General features: G+C 33.4%; 1 protein-coding gene across 2 annotated transcripts; it reads right to left on the minus strand.

Annotated features, from left to right (window-relative positions):
* Nucleotides 1-8948: 8948 nt before the first annotated feature.
* On the minus strand, nt 8949-14796 carry LOC112416067 (TMV resistance protein N). Of its 2 annotated transcripts, none has more exons than XM_024772131.2 (6): nt 14205-14795; nt 12671-13772; nt 12134-12433; nt 11087-12028; nt 9140-9625; nt 8949-9046 (listed from the first exon to the last, which is right to left on the minus strand). In XM_024772131.2, exons 1-5 carry the CDS (start codon nt 14690-14692, stop codon nt 9299-9301), a joined length of 3159 nt encoding a protein of 1052 aa, XP_024627899.1. In that variant the 5' UTR covers nt 14693-14795; the 3' UTR covers nt 8949-9046; nt 9140-9298. The 2 variants fall into 2 exon arrangements, with proteins under 2 accessions (XP_024627899.1, XP_024627900.1); XM_024772132.2 differs by lacking the exon at nt 8949-9046 and adding an exon at nt 9906-9993 and having other exon boundaries at nt 9406-9625; nt 14205-14796.
* Between the last annotated feature and the right edge of the window lie 822 nt (nt 14797-15618).

The following is a 15618-nucleotide window of genomic DNA, read 5'->3' on the forward strand; positions in this document are numbered from 1 at the left end:
TAAGGTATTAATTAAATTTTATTTTGTGCCTAATGTTTATTAAAACATAAATTTAGTGTATATAAATTATAGCTTATTTCCATTCTCTCAACAAAAAAAAAAATATATTGTTTCTTTTAGTGATTCATCCTAACTTTTTTATTTGTGACTCCACCGTCGAAACAGCTTGTAAATAAGGTCAATAATAAAAGCTAACCTGTAAGTTTTAACTTTGTAGAACTAGAAAAGAGTTGGATATTAAAAATAAGGCTTAATTGAATATTTGATCCTTAATGAAATTTCAAGTTTCATTTTTGTCATCTAATTAATAAAAATTACATTTTGATCTCTCAAATATGCTTCCATTAGCCGATTTGGTCCTTCTCTATTAATTTTTAACTTATAATGTCTTAGGTGACCAACATTAAAGGGTGTCTACCGTAGACCTTATTAACTTATTTAATTTTATCTCTTTGATCATTTTGAAGCAAAATAGACCCTTAGATTATGCAACACTATTGAATCTAATAATGACCCATCAACATATGATTTTTCTTTCCTTTTCTGCATCTTTCTTCTTCGTCTTCATTCATCCATCTTTATACACATTGAAACTCGAAATGAAACTTGGAAATTAATTAAGGGACCAAATGTCCAATTAAGTCTAAAAATATAAATAAAAATTTAAGAACTAGTTAGTTAGAAAAATGAAGATTGAAAGAATTCAATAGACAATGTTTAGGTAAATTATTTGATTTCTTTTTTGAATAATATACTTAAGATGATGGTGTCTTTATCGAAGATAGAGAAGTCCTTAAAGCTTAAAGAATACTAATAAAAAAAACTACGATAATTAACCTCGGAAAAATTAACGAGACTTGAACTCTAACTTCTGCATGTAAGACTTATTTGTTTAAAACTAGACAAAATCTTTGGAGTTTGAATTTTTTTTTTTATCATGCACTTGCTCCATAAGTATTCAAAGTAAAAAAAAAAAAAAAAAAAAAAAAGAAGAAGAAGAAGAAACTACGGTTGTTAAAAATATTATGTTATGATTGTTTAAAAAGTTCTGTTATGGCTGTCTAAACCAAGGGCTTGTTTGGATAAAAAAAATTATTTGCAATTGTTTCCATAGGAAAATATAAAATAGAGTCAAATTGCTTTTGTATATTATAGGTTTTTTTTAGGATTGATACCTCAAATAGCTCTATAATTTATGGTCAAATAACTGACTAAAATTTCACCATTTTTAAGGTGAATAAGTGAAGAAACTCTGACACTCTTGTATATTGTGATGTCATATCAACTAAGTTATATTCAAAGGGGGTAAAATGGTGGTAATTAAATTTCTTATTCTCTAAAAATGTTGAGTCTCGAACCAAGGACCATAAGTTGAAGTTATTGTTTCTTTAACGATTTTGTATTTTTTAAACATAATTTTTTTTTTTTGTAATGTTAATTTTTAGTTTGGTATATGCAAAAAATGCTACTTTATCATCGCTTTATAATATCAATATTTAATAAAATTTCACACAATCGTAAATCATATCATCCAAAAATCGATTCAATCTAAACAATATTTAATAGGATCAAATATTTTCAAGGAATCATCCAAATCAAACAAAATGCGTGTGATTTTAATCCTTGAATCAAATACTTTGATATCTCTATTGATCTAAACTACACAGAACACTCAAGGTGACAAAGATATATGTGAGTTGGATGGGGGTTATATGAAAACAAATAGTATCTTATCTCTCATATTTTAGCATTTAAATTTTCTTTCACATTGTTTATCTTTTCCATGGCTAAAATTTTACTAAACCCTATAGTTATTCAATAAGGCTTTGTTTGTGAATTGAATTTTGGAAGAGAGAGTTTTGGAGGAGTAAGTGTGTAATTTGATATATAGTTTGCATTTGGAAGATGAAAAAAACGACAATATAGAAATTGATCATATAATATCTCAATCGTACTTTGTTTGTTTTTAAAAATATTATACGCTGTCTTATTTTCTTTTCGAAGTATGTATTTCCTTCTTCCACAAAACTCTACTCACAAACAAAGTTTGTAGAAAATCGAGTCACGTGCGTGAGTAATCTTTCTGTAATTCATTTTTGAAAGGAAAATAATAATAATTCATAGTATAAAAATAACAAGAGAAAATCAAACTTATAATTTGTTTCTTGAAACTAAGTGGTGAAAGTTACAACTTAATTGGGACGACATCATTTTAGGACGGTTGAGTGTTGGGGGCGATTTTGCTGGGTATCAAGAATTGGTAAAAGACATATAAAATGATTGTCAAGTTTTGAGTGAAGGTTGTTTTGCGTTGAAGGAAAAAAATTAAAAGAATAAGGTGTTGCCTTCGTGATTGACACAAAAAACATAGTCAAAGTATTGAAGAACGGTATCAAAATTTAAATTGTTTTTACGACTTCTGGACAGTAAAGAAAAATAGGTAAGTTCATCTTTAGAGATCAGGTTCTAAGAAAAGAGCTGATACATGAAATTTTCTCTATATCGTAGATAAATTGTAGTATTCAATAACATCTTTCAGTATGATTTTTTTTTTTTAGCAAAAAGGTTTGTCTTTGGGGGACAGTGACCAAAATATATATAATAAGATAAAATATTACAAAGAGGGGGGGCCAAACCTAACCCTCAAAACATTAGCAAAATCTGAAATTAGGAAGACCTAACCTATTACTAGTCAAGTCTGCCAAAATTTCTACAGAAGCATAGTCCCACCAAGCAAAATTGATCACCGTTAAACCTAGGTTGGCTAGCTTATCTGCACAGTGTTTTCCTTCTCTAAAGATGTGAGTGATCATGAAGTGCATACTACTAATCATAAGCAAGCAGTTCTCCCATCTGTTCCTTAATTGCCAAGGAAGCCAGCATAGAGTCAGTTGCAATCCACAAGTTATTCCAGTTTCTTTGATGAGCACACTCAATAGCCAAAATAACACCAAAGATCTCAGCATAAACAGAATTGGCAAGCCCTGTGTTATAAGCGAAATAGCCAAGACTTTCCCCACTGCAATTTTTAAAGATTCCTCCACAAGCTGCTAAACCAGAAGAACCTAAGGTTGCACCATCAGTATTACATTTGATCCAAGATTGAATAGGAGGGTAAAATATCACTTCTATGATTTTGGGAGCTTTTGAATGGTGCCAATTAACATTAAAAGCTTTCAACAAAACAAAATCAGTGATGGAGTTTGTTGTTGTTAATGAGGTTAAGTTACCTGAGATAGAGGAACTGGCTTGGTGTTGTTGAATCTCAAGTTATTTCTACAAAACCAGATGGCATTCAGAATGTTGATTATTGCAGCAATAATAACCAACTTCCTTTGAGGACTCCATCCTCTCTTGCAAGTATCTAAAATGGTTAGCACTGAGGTAAGGTTGATGTTCATGTTGATTATATTTGTAAGCCAGTTCCATAAGGTCAGAGAGAAAGAACATTGAAGGAATAAATGATGCGAGGTTTCAGACTGCATGCCACATAAACTGCACATTGATGGGAAAGAGAGCCCTTTGCGCTGAAGGTTGTCATATGTTGGCATTTTGTTATGAATCATTCTCCAAACATGAAAAGATTTTGAGGGTGGAATTGCTGAGTTCCAGATTATCTTGGACCAATCTTTCTTGCTATTATGAGTACAGTGGAAGGGGTGTCTTTCCATATGAACTTATCAGCTTTATGCCTCCAAGGAATAGTGATTTTATTAATATGGTGCATTAAGGATGGATAGGCTAGCTGCAACTCCATTGGAACATGCCATTGAGAATTGGATGAAATCATTCACTTTGGACTGCAGATTGTGCAGATTATGGGAAATATGAAGCAAGTCAACCAAAGGGGATCCACACCAATCATCTGTCCAAAAATTAATTTTATGACCATCACTAAGTTGCCATCTACAATTATTTAGAACATGGTAAGCCTCAGCTTTGATACCACTCCACAAAGAAGAAAATATGTGATATCCTATGAATTTATTACTCCTGACCACTCTACTTCTCAAGAAGGTTGCTCATTGATTGTCCGAATGTAACATCTCTCACAATATGGTTAAATGAAGGTGATGCAAACACGAAATTCTTTCACGATTTAGACAAAAAAAATATTAAACTAAAAAATTAATGAAAATTGGGTATAAACCAAATTGAACAAACGAGTATGTGAAAATTATTCATAAGATATTCAAAATCAAATATGCATGATTCAATATCTAGTCAAAAAACTGACTAATTTGATGAGTTCAAATTTTACCATGGAGATCCTATTTAAAGTAGGACAAAGATATGTATCAACTACTTCATCGAAAAAGAGACATGGAATAATTAATATAAGACCTTAAGAGAGCAAGTCTTAAGTCAACACAAATTCCTCAAATACTCCGTCCTACAATAGGTGACCTATTTGAAAATATGTAATATTGACCTAAAATACTTTAACCGTATGATCTACTAATATATAAAGATAAATAATATCATATAAGATGTCGTTGAATTCGTCTCGATAAATATTTTCAAAATATCAAATTTTTATAGTTTTTTCTAATAGATTAGTAAAATTATTTAAGATCAAAATTGTGCATTGATATGTGTGACAAGGTCAACTATGTCACTTAATATGGGACAGAGGAAGTAATTAAGTAATGTCAAAAAAAATGATTGAACGCATGGTAAAATAATTATATAACATGTAAAAAAAAATTGAAAAGGCTAAATGGAATATGTATTACCCAATCAAAGAATTCTCCCTAGCACAAGGTGTACTAGGAAAGAAAAAACAGAGTCACAAACATATGTAAAAAGTAAACAAACGGAAAAACCGAAACAAAAACAAAGAAGGTAAAAACATTAGCCAATATCCAACATAGTGAACGGACTAAGCCACCAAACGTGGTAGTTGAAAGAGAGATTTGCGATTTTCGCCTTCAACCACATAAAAGAAAGAGACTTAATCTTGTCAACCAGCTGATGAGACTAGCATTTGTTGCCATTGAAGATCTTGTTGTTTCTTTCTTTCCAAATTTATGAAACAGTAGCATACCAAATCAGTTGCAAAATGGATTGTCGCGCCTTAGAACAGTTACCCCCATCAAAACCAAATTGATTGAGGTAATCCGCTGCGCTGACACACTAGGGATGATGGAGGAGACACCCAAGCACGTAATATTAATGAAAGGGTTTTGCTAACAAGTGTCCTAAAGGCATTGGTCAAGTAATCCTTTAATAAAAATTTTGTCTTGAAAATATAAGTTTTTATTTTTTTCTTACCAACCTCTACACAATTTTTTAAGGCTTAATACATCTCTCAGTCCCTTAACTTATTTTAATTTCTCAGTTTGGTCCCTTAACTATTAAACGTTTCAATTTGGTCCTTATCTTTGTTATCGTCATCGATTTGGTCCTATTTTATTAATTTGAAATCCATAAAAAAGAAGACCGTTGGATAAAGGAAGTTCATCATATCTAACCGTGTATCACCAACACCTAAGTATCTGAAATTTAATTTTTAAAAATAATAAAAATTCTTTTATATTAATTTAGAAATAAAAAAATTTGAAAATTAATTTTCAAAAAAATTTAACAGAGAGCTGCACATGGGTTGTTCAGGAATGGAGAGGCAGATTCTTGAAGAATTGCAGAGAAATCTTGTGAGTTACCGGAGGGAACCAAGGAGAAACATATGAAGATACCAACATTTAACAGAGACGAGGTTTGATACCAACATTTAACAGAGAAGAGGTTAATTGATGGCTGAACAACGTAAAACAATATTAGGCCATTATACTTGAGGACGAGGAGGAGGAGATATCTAGGGCTGCGAAAGATTTGGAGAGCATCATGTGCAGCTTTTGGGCTTCTTAGTGTGGAGTTGTAATTTTTGTGTTGGTGGCATCTTTAGGTGTTCCGTCTAAATGTGGCACCTTCGATTTGTTCCGGTTTTTTTTGTTTAATCCGCAAGCGGTACCGTTTTAGTACGTCTCGTCGTGAATAATATTAGTTGATTAAAAAATATATATATATATATATGTGAAGTAGTCGAGTGATGACAATTGTTTTTGTATATGTTACAAGTTGTTTTTAGAATTAATAACTAAAATAACCCTGTAATTTGACACGAGATCAGAAAACAACTCTTGTAAAATTAAAAAGCGCGTATTTAGCCCTTGTAATTTTGGATTTTTTATATTTTATCCTCACTTTGAAAAAATATATTATGGCGAAATATGAAAATACCCTCAGTGTTAAAAGGTCTGAAAATAGCCCTTGTTTAGAGTTAAATTATGAAGAATCCAAAATTACATCGAGGAGATATGTGAGATGTGTTTTTCGTTTTAGAGAGGTTCTTTTTTAGACCTCTCCCAAATTACAAGGGCTATTTAAGGTATTGAACCTTGTTTTTATAAACTATCTTGTTGAACTTATGATATTAAGCTGAATAAAGCTTATGAAAAGTGTCATTAACTTGTTTTCATAAGGCCACCCAAACAGTCTCACAAAACTTATACGTAGCTAAGTTCAAATAGGGCAATTCAAACAGACTCTAAATCAAATATGTAAATTGAAAACCATGTAACATCGAACATTTATGAATATCTTGTATCTTCATTTGTGAAAGAAAAAAAAAACGCTAAGATTGGATCAAATTTTGAATTCCTTTTTTAAAAATCAAACCAAAACACGTATATAAATTTTACTAAGTTTTTTAAGGGATTTGTTTTAAGTCAACATGCACTCCAAAAATGATATTTTGATTTAACAAGTACCAGATAGAGACGTGTTACTTAAGGGTCCTGTTTTAAACCATGCATAGATACTAATGCATAGAGACGTGTTACATTCCAACAATTGCCATGCTCATCAGAGAAGGCCATCACAGGTAAATCACAAAGTGTAGTGGAAATATTGTTAGCACCAATAACAATTCAAAACCTATGGTCCTTACTAATGTGAAAACAAATGGTTTGTTTGCAGAAATAAAAGTATGAGGATTGAGGAAGGACATATAGAAGAAAAGAAATAAAGATAGTAGTACAAACTACAAAGAAAAAAAAATTATTTGTTTGATATTAAAGAAAGTTGAATGAATGCAAGATAAAACTTTTACTTTCCCTTGTCTTATTGAATAGAAAGTGTAATTAAAGATAACTCTATTTTTTTTTTGTGAGTGTGAGTTCAACGCTGGCTTGCCAACGTAAAGACCTTGTTGGTAAGTAGTTTGTAAGTATCTATGTCAGCTCTTTTTGAGTTTTGAGGTCTGCTCTAAACTTTTTCTATTAAAAAAACAAGAAAAAAAGAAACCAATACCTCATATAATAACTATACAAATAATACTCTGAAAATGGAAGCAAAAAAAACTATGCCAATATTACAAATTAATATTGCACTTATAGGTTTTTATTTGCAGATGCACAAACTCATGTAGTAAAATTCCAGGATCAGTAAAGCTTCTTCAATACTCCATTCTCGTAAATTGAAGAAAAACTGATAAAATTGACAAAATAAGGTAAAAGTTTTAGGGACGTGGATCTTCCACACCCAAAGCCTCTAAGGCTATATAATAGACATAATATCATCGTGGCCGAGGTTCGAGCCTCGTCCACTCCACTCGAGTGTGAATTTCATTGATTATTTCTCATTTCGTCTATCTACAAAAAGAAATATAATATCAACGTGAGATAAGATAACTCGAGTAAATTATCACTCAAGGCATACTTTACATGCACAAAGACCCAATCAAATTTTGTTTTTTGATAGCCACAGCTACCTCATGCTATTTGAAAGGATCCTGAATGAATGTTGATCTCTGCAAAAATCTTTATTTACTTTAAATTTAAACCCACCCTGCAGCTTTCTAACTACAAACAAAACAAATATAAACTTAGTCATTTAGACCAAAAATGTTATGCTTAATTTTACTAAGGTGTTCAGTTATGTCAAAAGACCATGTTGACTTGAGCATATTCTGCTTTCCTTCAGTGGCTTCACCCTCATCCTTTATCTCACTGCTTGGAGCGAATAATTCATCAGCTGTTTCTAATAGCTTTTGAGCTTTTTTGTTCAAAGGATCCCAGTTCAGTGAATAGGTTGAAAGTGTATCTTCCTTATTCTTGAGATTCAAGACAAGTTGTTGGAGGTCGGTTTCTTTTGTAGCTTGTTGTGCCTTTAAAATTGCAATTTCTGCCTCTAGCTCTTTCTTCCTCTGATTTTCTTCCTTGCTGGCCATATAAGCTTTTTTCATCAAGTTTTTGAGGTCATTTCGTCGATCCTTTCCTGTGACAGTCTCTTGTTGAATTATATCCAATTGCTTCTCAAAATTCTTCAGTTTATTCACAGGGTCAACAGTGGATTGGAATTCTTCGAATGATGCAAGAGCCTTTTTTTTGAACTCCCCAATAGACTCTTGCACCTCAACTGTCCTTATACTCAAAAGATCCAAGAGCTGATGAAGTCGAGACAGTGTTGTAGGATCAGCAGTGGCTTCAGATAAGTCCTTAGCCATTAACAGCTCCAAGTCATTGATAGCCTCTCTAATTGATACAAGAGATGCATTTCCAGAACTCACCCCAGAAGACATGGTTTCCTGGCTATTAACAGTGAGTTTTCTATCAACCTGATGATCCATGGGATAATCTGATTGAGAAACTTTAGTATTGGAAGAAGACTCTTCAGATTTCGCCCAATGAGATATGGTTTCCTGGCCACTATCGGAGAGACTTATATAACCCCGGTCGAAGGGATCAGCTGAATCAGAACCTCTAGTGTTTAAAGAAGACCCTTGATCAGATTGAAGTTTGTAAACTGATACCGATTCAAGTTGGACATCATCACCCTCATGACATGTTTCAGTGAACAGAGGGTCATTTTGAACTGTAATAGCATAAACTTCATCCTTTGGAACACTTCCTGAAGTTTCTCCTTTGACATCCTCCAAAGGCCTCTTAATTGGAAGTATTGGTTGAGGGGCTGAGTTCTTTTCCTTATCAGTCTGTGGAGGTGGAGGTTGGGTCAACGTGAGAATGGGCAAAGATAACACCATATTCTGGAGAAAATTTAAAAAAAGAAAAAAAGAAATGAGAACTTGAGTGGGATGGTAATGGAATAAAAGAGAAAAGAATCAAGAAGAAATTTTAACCTTTGCTATTTTTTGCGGACCCTCAGTTTGGATCAGATGTGACGTGTTTTGTGGGGGACTAAATCGGACATCCCTCAGATCACTTGCTAATACATGGATTCCACTAGACCTAGCAACCCGTCTTATTGAGACCTTCTTGTGGGTAATATGATCAGCGTATTAAACGTCCACACGATACCACTTATCATCTTCAAACACTATGTCCACATCTTCAAACTTCAGCAAAAGTATATGATCAGTTTCTATCATGAACTCGTAAACTCTCTGGCATACAGGGGACTGTATATTATTGATGAATACTTTGGGCCTGAACTTGAGCTCGATAGATTGCTCATCTGCCAGTTCTATAACAAGGCACAGAGAAATGGCAGGGAATTTGTTGCAAAACCAGAAAGACATTGACCCTCCTCTTGCACTATGCGAAAACCATTCTGGAATTTTTTTTCCTGGGAAAACAAACATTTTGTTTCCAGCCTCTACCCATTCCTGTCAATCATAAGTATAGAACTGTTAAAAGTTCGCTAAAATCATTGAGACATCCATATGAATTGACACAAATTTTATAGGAACAGATTTTACTGATCATAATAAAAGTGAAGATTTTAGTCTAGAAAATTTGACAGGTGGTGTTAATCAAGAGAGGAGAGTTTTGGCCATTTGGACAATGCACGGAATCCAGATAATTGTAGTTTGGCAACATTTTTCTGTAATTTGGGTTATTTCAAATAGTATCACAGTTCCGATCTTAGAATCGTGGGTATTGCACCTTGAAGTTGATCCAAGAGCTGCACATGGGTTGTTCAGGAATGGAGAGGCAGATTCTTGAAGAATTGCAGAGAAATCTTGTGAGTTACCTGAGGGAACCAAGGAGAAACATATGAAGATACCAACATTTAACAGAGACGAGGTTAATTGATACCAACATTTAACAGAGAAGAGGTTAATTGATGGCTGAACAACGTAAAACAATATTAGGCCATTATACTTGAGGAGGAGGAGGAGGAGGAGGAGGAGGAGGAGGAGATATCTAGGGCTGCAAAAGATTTGGAGGGCGTGCTCTTAAATTTAATTGCAGCCTTGCTGATAATGGAGTTACCATAATACATTGTGTGGACATTCAAGAAGTGCTCAAGGAATTCCAACCTTAGTAACAACCCATGGAATCTGTTTGGGATGAGGAAACAGAGAGAAAATTGGAATGGAATTATTGTCATCTCAAGGTGAGAGAGGAGTGTCTCAGGTGTTTTATGTGATGTGAAAGTAACGCTCAAGTTGAAGGGAAATTTTTTATCGTATATCGGTAAGACCGTTGATGTTGTACGGGACAGAGTGCAGGGCGGTAAAGAACCAATATGAACATAAGTTAAGCATAGATGAGATGAAGATGTTGCGTTGGATATGTGGTAAGACTAGACGGAATAGAGTTAGAAATGACAACATTAGAGAGAGAATTAGGGTAGCACCTATAGTAGAAACTAGACTTGGGTGGTTTAGGCATGTAGAGAGAAAACTTTTGGATCATGTAGTAAGGAGAGTAGATCAGATGGAGGGGAGTCAAGTCACTTGAGATAGGAGAAGACCTAGAAAAACTATTAGAGAAACTATTAAGAAGGATCTAGAGATTAATGAGTTGAGAAAGACATGGTTTTTAATAGAACACTATGGCATCGTTTGATTCATGTAGACGACCCCACTTAGTGGAATAAGGCTTGGTTGTGTTGTTGGGTTGCTATGGCGGTCATAAAAATCTAATAAATAGGCATCGTGCACTTTAATGTTATGCAAAGTAGCTGTAAGTTAGACTGAGCTACTCAATCAAATCACCAAACTGTCCACATTTTTCTCCTCTAAAGCATCAACCAATCTACATGTCCAGACATTCCAAATACGAGTACAAAGTCAACATAAATACTAAATTAAAAGAGAAAACAAGGATAAAGAGAGAACCTTATTAAATAACATGTTCATACTATGGGAAGTCAAGGATGTGCAGCTTTTTGCAGAGAAATTATCCAAGTTTTTAGGAAGCCCCTTAATTTCTAAAAGACACCTACAATCATCCAAAATCAGTTCCTTCAAAGAGCAACATTCAGCAGTGCAATCAGGAAGAACTGCGAGGTCTAAGCATCTCAAGAATTTGCATCCTTTCAAAGAAAGTTTTTCTAATTTCCTTGGAATCCCTTTAATTTCTTGTAGTTGGTTGCAATCATCCAGCGTAAGATTCCTCAAAAAGTGACAGTCTTTGATCCATGCATGAAGAGTTGTGAAATTATTCTTCGATAGGTTTAAATCTTTCACATTAGAAAAATGAGTAAGACCTTTTGGAAGGAAGTCAGTGGATATATTGCAGTCTGAGAGAACAAGATGATCCACATTTGAAGACTTGGATGCCATTTCTTTACTTTTGTCTTCTTCAGATAAAACCAATCCTTGACACTCAGAAATATGCATCAAACTTAGTTCTGGCAACATGAAAATGCTACTAGGTAACTGAACCATTCCACACATTTGCAGTTTCAACTTTTGAAGCCGAGCAAGCTTTTGAATTGAAAATGGATATCTTTTTATGAAACTCCCAGTTATACGAAGTTCAGTTATTTGTTCCATCTTCCCTAATATTTCTGGGAACCTCTCCAGAATTGAACAGTGTGAAAGATTGAGCTGTTCAAGAGAGGTCAATATGATGGGCGGAAAAGTTTTCAGATTCTTGCAACCAGAAGCATCCAATATCTTAAGGTGCCCCAGACGTCCAACTGATTCATCAATTTCAGTTAAATTCACACAATCTCTAAATGACAGTGTTTCTAAATTTTCGACACGAGATACATCAGGTATGTGAGTTATAGATTCACTGTTGCTCAAATTCAAAATTCTCAAATTTGTGAATGCCTACAAAAAATAAAATAAAAAACATTAAAGAGAAAAATGAATGAATAATCATAGGAAATTAATGTGAATTTAATTATAAAATGATATACACAGGCACAGACTTGCCTGGATTGGTTCACATGACTCTAAATGGCTATCAGGCAACTCAAGTACGGAAAGTTTCATTGGATAAAAATAACATGGTAAAGATGGTGAATGATATCCTTGCCATTTCAAAACTCTTAAACTATCTGGAAGATGTGTGGGGCCTGTGGAAAAATGACCATTTCGAATAATAAGTGTTTTGAGTTTGTCCATCTTCTTGAAGGCCTCTCCATCCCAATTCACTACTTCGCCATTGGGTCCTTGCAAGTGTGCTTCATCTTTGGGAAAATCCAGAATTAAGATATGAATATTGCTAGTTCCCTTTTAAGAAAGTCACCAGTCAATAACAATATATGAATATATTGGGAACATATATATCAGACAAATTGCAAATTGATAACATATTGTGAAGATAAAAATGACCAATTGTGAATTGATACTATCAACAGAATATTAGAAAAGATGGATAAATAAAAATACATCAAGTGTAGTATAATTATAAGAGAAAAACCAAAACTACAGACGAAAACTCAAACGAACAAAAGCTGTCTTACTCACTTTCTTTTGTTCTAAAACTTGGACTACTTCTTCCCAAAACCATAACCTACTACGTTCCGCAGGCTCTTGTGATTCTTGCCGCACGATGTCTCTGCCCATGTCTCGTATCAATTGATGTAATGTCACAAGATAATCGTCAATTTTTATGAGAGACTTTTCAATCAATGATTCAATACTAAGTCTCATAGGTGAACCATGATGAGCATGTAGTATATTTTCAACATCAGACAATTTACATCCTTCGAAACAGCAAGCAATGTCAAGAAAAACTTTCTTCTCATCTTCATCCAAGGAAACATAGCTTACTTTAAGAATGTCATCGATCTCTTTATCTGTATGTTTGTCATACTGATCTAATGTACGCATGCATTCTTCTTCCCCTTTTTTAAACAAGTTGGAACCTATTACTTCCAAAGCCAATGGAAGCCTGGAAGCATAACCCATTGCACGGTCTAAAATGGTGGTATACCTTGTATCAGCTTTGTCAACTTTGAAAGCATTCCAAGTAAGCAATTGACGAGCTTCATTTTCACTCAACTCCTCCACATCATATGTTATATTAACATTGTGTTTCCTTAGTAAGCCGCTGTTGCGTGTTGTAATGATAACTCTGCTACCCAAACACAACCAATTAGGTTCTCCAACAATAGCCTGCAACTGTCCCGTTTGGTCAACATCATCCAGAACCAAAAGAACCTTTTTACCACAGAGCCTACTCTCCATTGTTGACTTTCCATTACTCAAGTTTCCCAACGTGATCTCGTCTCTGAATATCTCTGAGAGAACCCTCTCTTGGAGATGTACTAAGCCATATTTTTCTGAATTCTCTCTCACATTTTCGAGAAAACAACAGAAACCATCAAATTGATCACTAATGGAATTATATACTGCTCGGGCAATTGTACTTTTTCCTATACCACCAGTTCCCCATATACCTATCATGTGGACTACGTCATCAGACCCAAGATTCAGATGTGACTTTACTTTATCCATTCGAGACTTCAATCCAACTGGATAATTTGCAACATGTAAAAGTCTACGATTAATCTTTTGGGAAACTTCCTTAAGGATACGCTCAATCAAAAGATACTCATACCCATCCCTGCAAAACAGGAAAAATATTATGTGCATGTCAAGTCAAATAAAATGCATCATATCTACAGTTTCATACTTATCATTACAAATTGAATGTAAAGACTATTATAAAACTGAATCAAAGAATAAATGCTCTCAACATTGAATCTATCCCATTCTCCAAGAATGATTAACAAATACTCTCTGGTTTCATATATAAGGAAAAATTCATTTTCTTCAGATTCATTGAATAATTAATGTATTAGGTTTGTAATAAAGAGATATACATGGTTTATTCAATGAACATGTTAAAAAAGAATCTTTGCTTGTATATGAAATCGTAGGGAGTAAAATGGAAGCATTTATTCAGAAATGAGATCACAAACAATAAGCTAAACACTAGTGTATTGTATAACAAGTTATGAGAAATTAATTCCCCAGCTGAAAAGAGTCAATATACCCGATTTTGAAAGTGTAGCCGGCAATTTCAGCCGTCTTCTCAAGTGCTGCCTTGTGTAGTGAAGTCCTCCACTTGTCGACCAACTCCATGTCATTCTTGAATCTCTCCTCCTGCTTAGCCATTCCTTCTGCAAAACTACCTCGGCAGTGTCGGACATCAGAAGGATCCACGTCATAAAAAACCGGTAAAAACAAACGATTAGTTTTGTTCTTCTCATAGCACTCGAGGATCGCGGTGAGTTCCTTCAAACAAAAGGAAGAAAAAGCATAGTGCTTAGACAGCACAACGATAGAGATTCTAGATTCTTCAATTGACTTGAGAAGTTTTTGAGTGATTTCCTCTCCTTTTCGAATCTCCTTGTCGTCAAAGAATGTGTGGATTCCTCTTTGATTCAGAGCATTGTACAGATTTCCCGTAAAATTATATCTCGTATCTTCACCTCTGAAGCTGAGGAACACATCGTAGTTAAAGGAAGCTCGGCCAGGCATTTTCTTTCTCCGAACCGAACTGCTAAGTCAACGTAACAAGTAGAATGATTGAAGCTTTTTTTTTTTTTTTTTTTGAAGAAGAAGAAGAAGAATGACTGAAGCCTGTTGATAATTATATTTTTATGACACAATCTACCGAGTCTCTCTCTATATCTATCTACCCACCAACGGAGAAGTCCCTTCAAATAAAAATAAAAAAAGAAAAGAAAAAAATTAGGTTGACATCATTAATATATACACGGTAACGCATTAACCCTTAATACAATAAATCAAGCAAATAAATCAATTAAATCATACTCCCTCCGTCCCTTAATATAATCCCCCATTGCATTTTTCACATTTCTTAAAAGGGTTAATTAAGTTTTTAGTCCCTATAAATATTTGCAGTTTTGTTTTTAGTCCCTATAAAAATAAATCACACTTTTTAGTCCCTACAAAATTTTCTGTTAGTGTTTTTAGTCCTTGTTAAATTAAAATTTGTTTAATTATGCTTAACATACATGTTCGTAACATCGTAAGACACTCTTTTGTAAATTTTTTTAGTTTTTTAACATGTAATGAATTAAATATGAATTTTTTTAAAAGCCAAATTTTCAAGATTATATTAATGAAAATTTGGATCTAATAATAAAATTTTAAGTTACTTTTTTGCGGAGGAACTTTGTATAATATTCTAAGTAAGAATGTGAAAAATATGTTACAAATTTAAAAGTTTAAGCACAATTAAGCAAATTTTAATTTTACACGGACTAAAAGTATGTGTTGGTCCCTGTTAAATTGAAATTTGTTTAATTATACTTAAACTTTTATATTTTTAAATGATTTTTAACAGACATGTTAAGAGCATTATAATAATCTCTTTTATAAAAAATTAGATTTTTTTAACATGTAATGAATTAAATATAATTTTTTTAAAACACCAAAAT

Source organism: Medicago truncatula, chromosome 8, assembly GCF_003473485.1.
Source record: "Medicago truncatula cultivar Jemalong A17 chromosome 8, MtrunA17r5.0-ANR, whole genome shotgun sequence".
Taxonomy (NCBI): Eukaryota; Viridiplantae; Streptophyta; class Magnoliopsida; order Fabales; family Fabaceae; genus Medicago; species Medicago truncatula.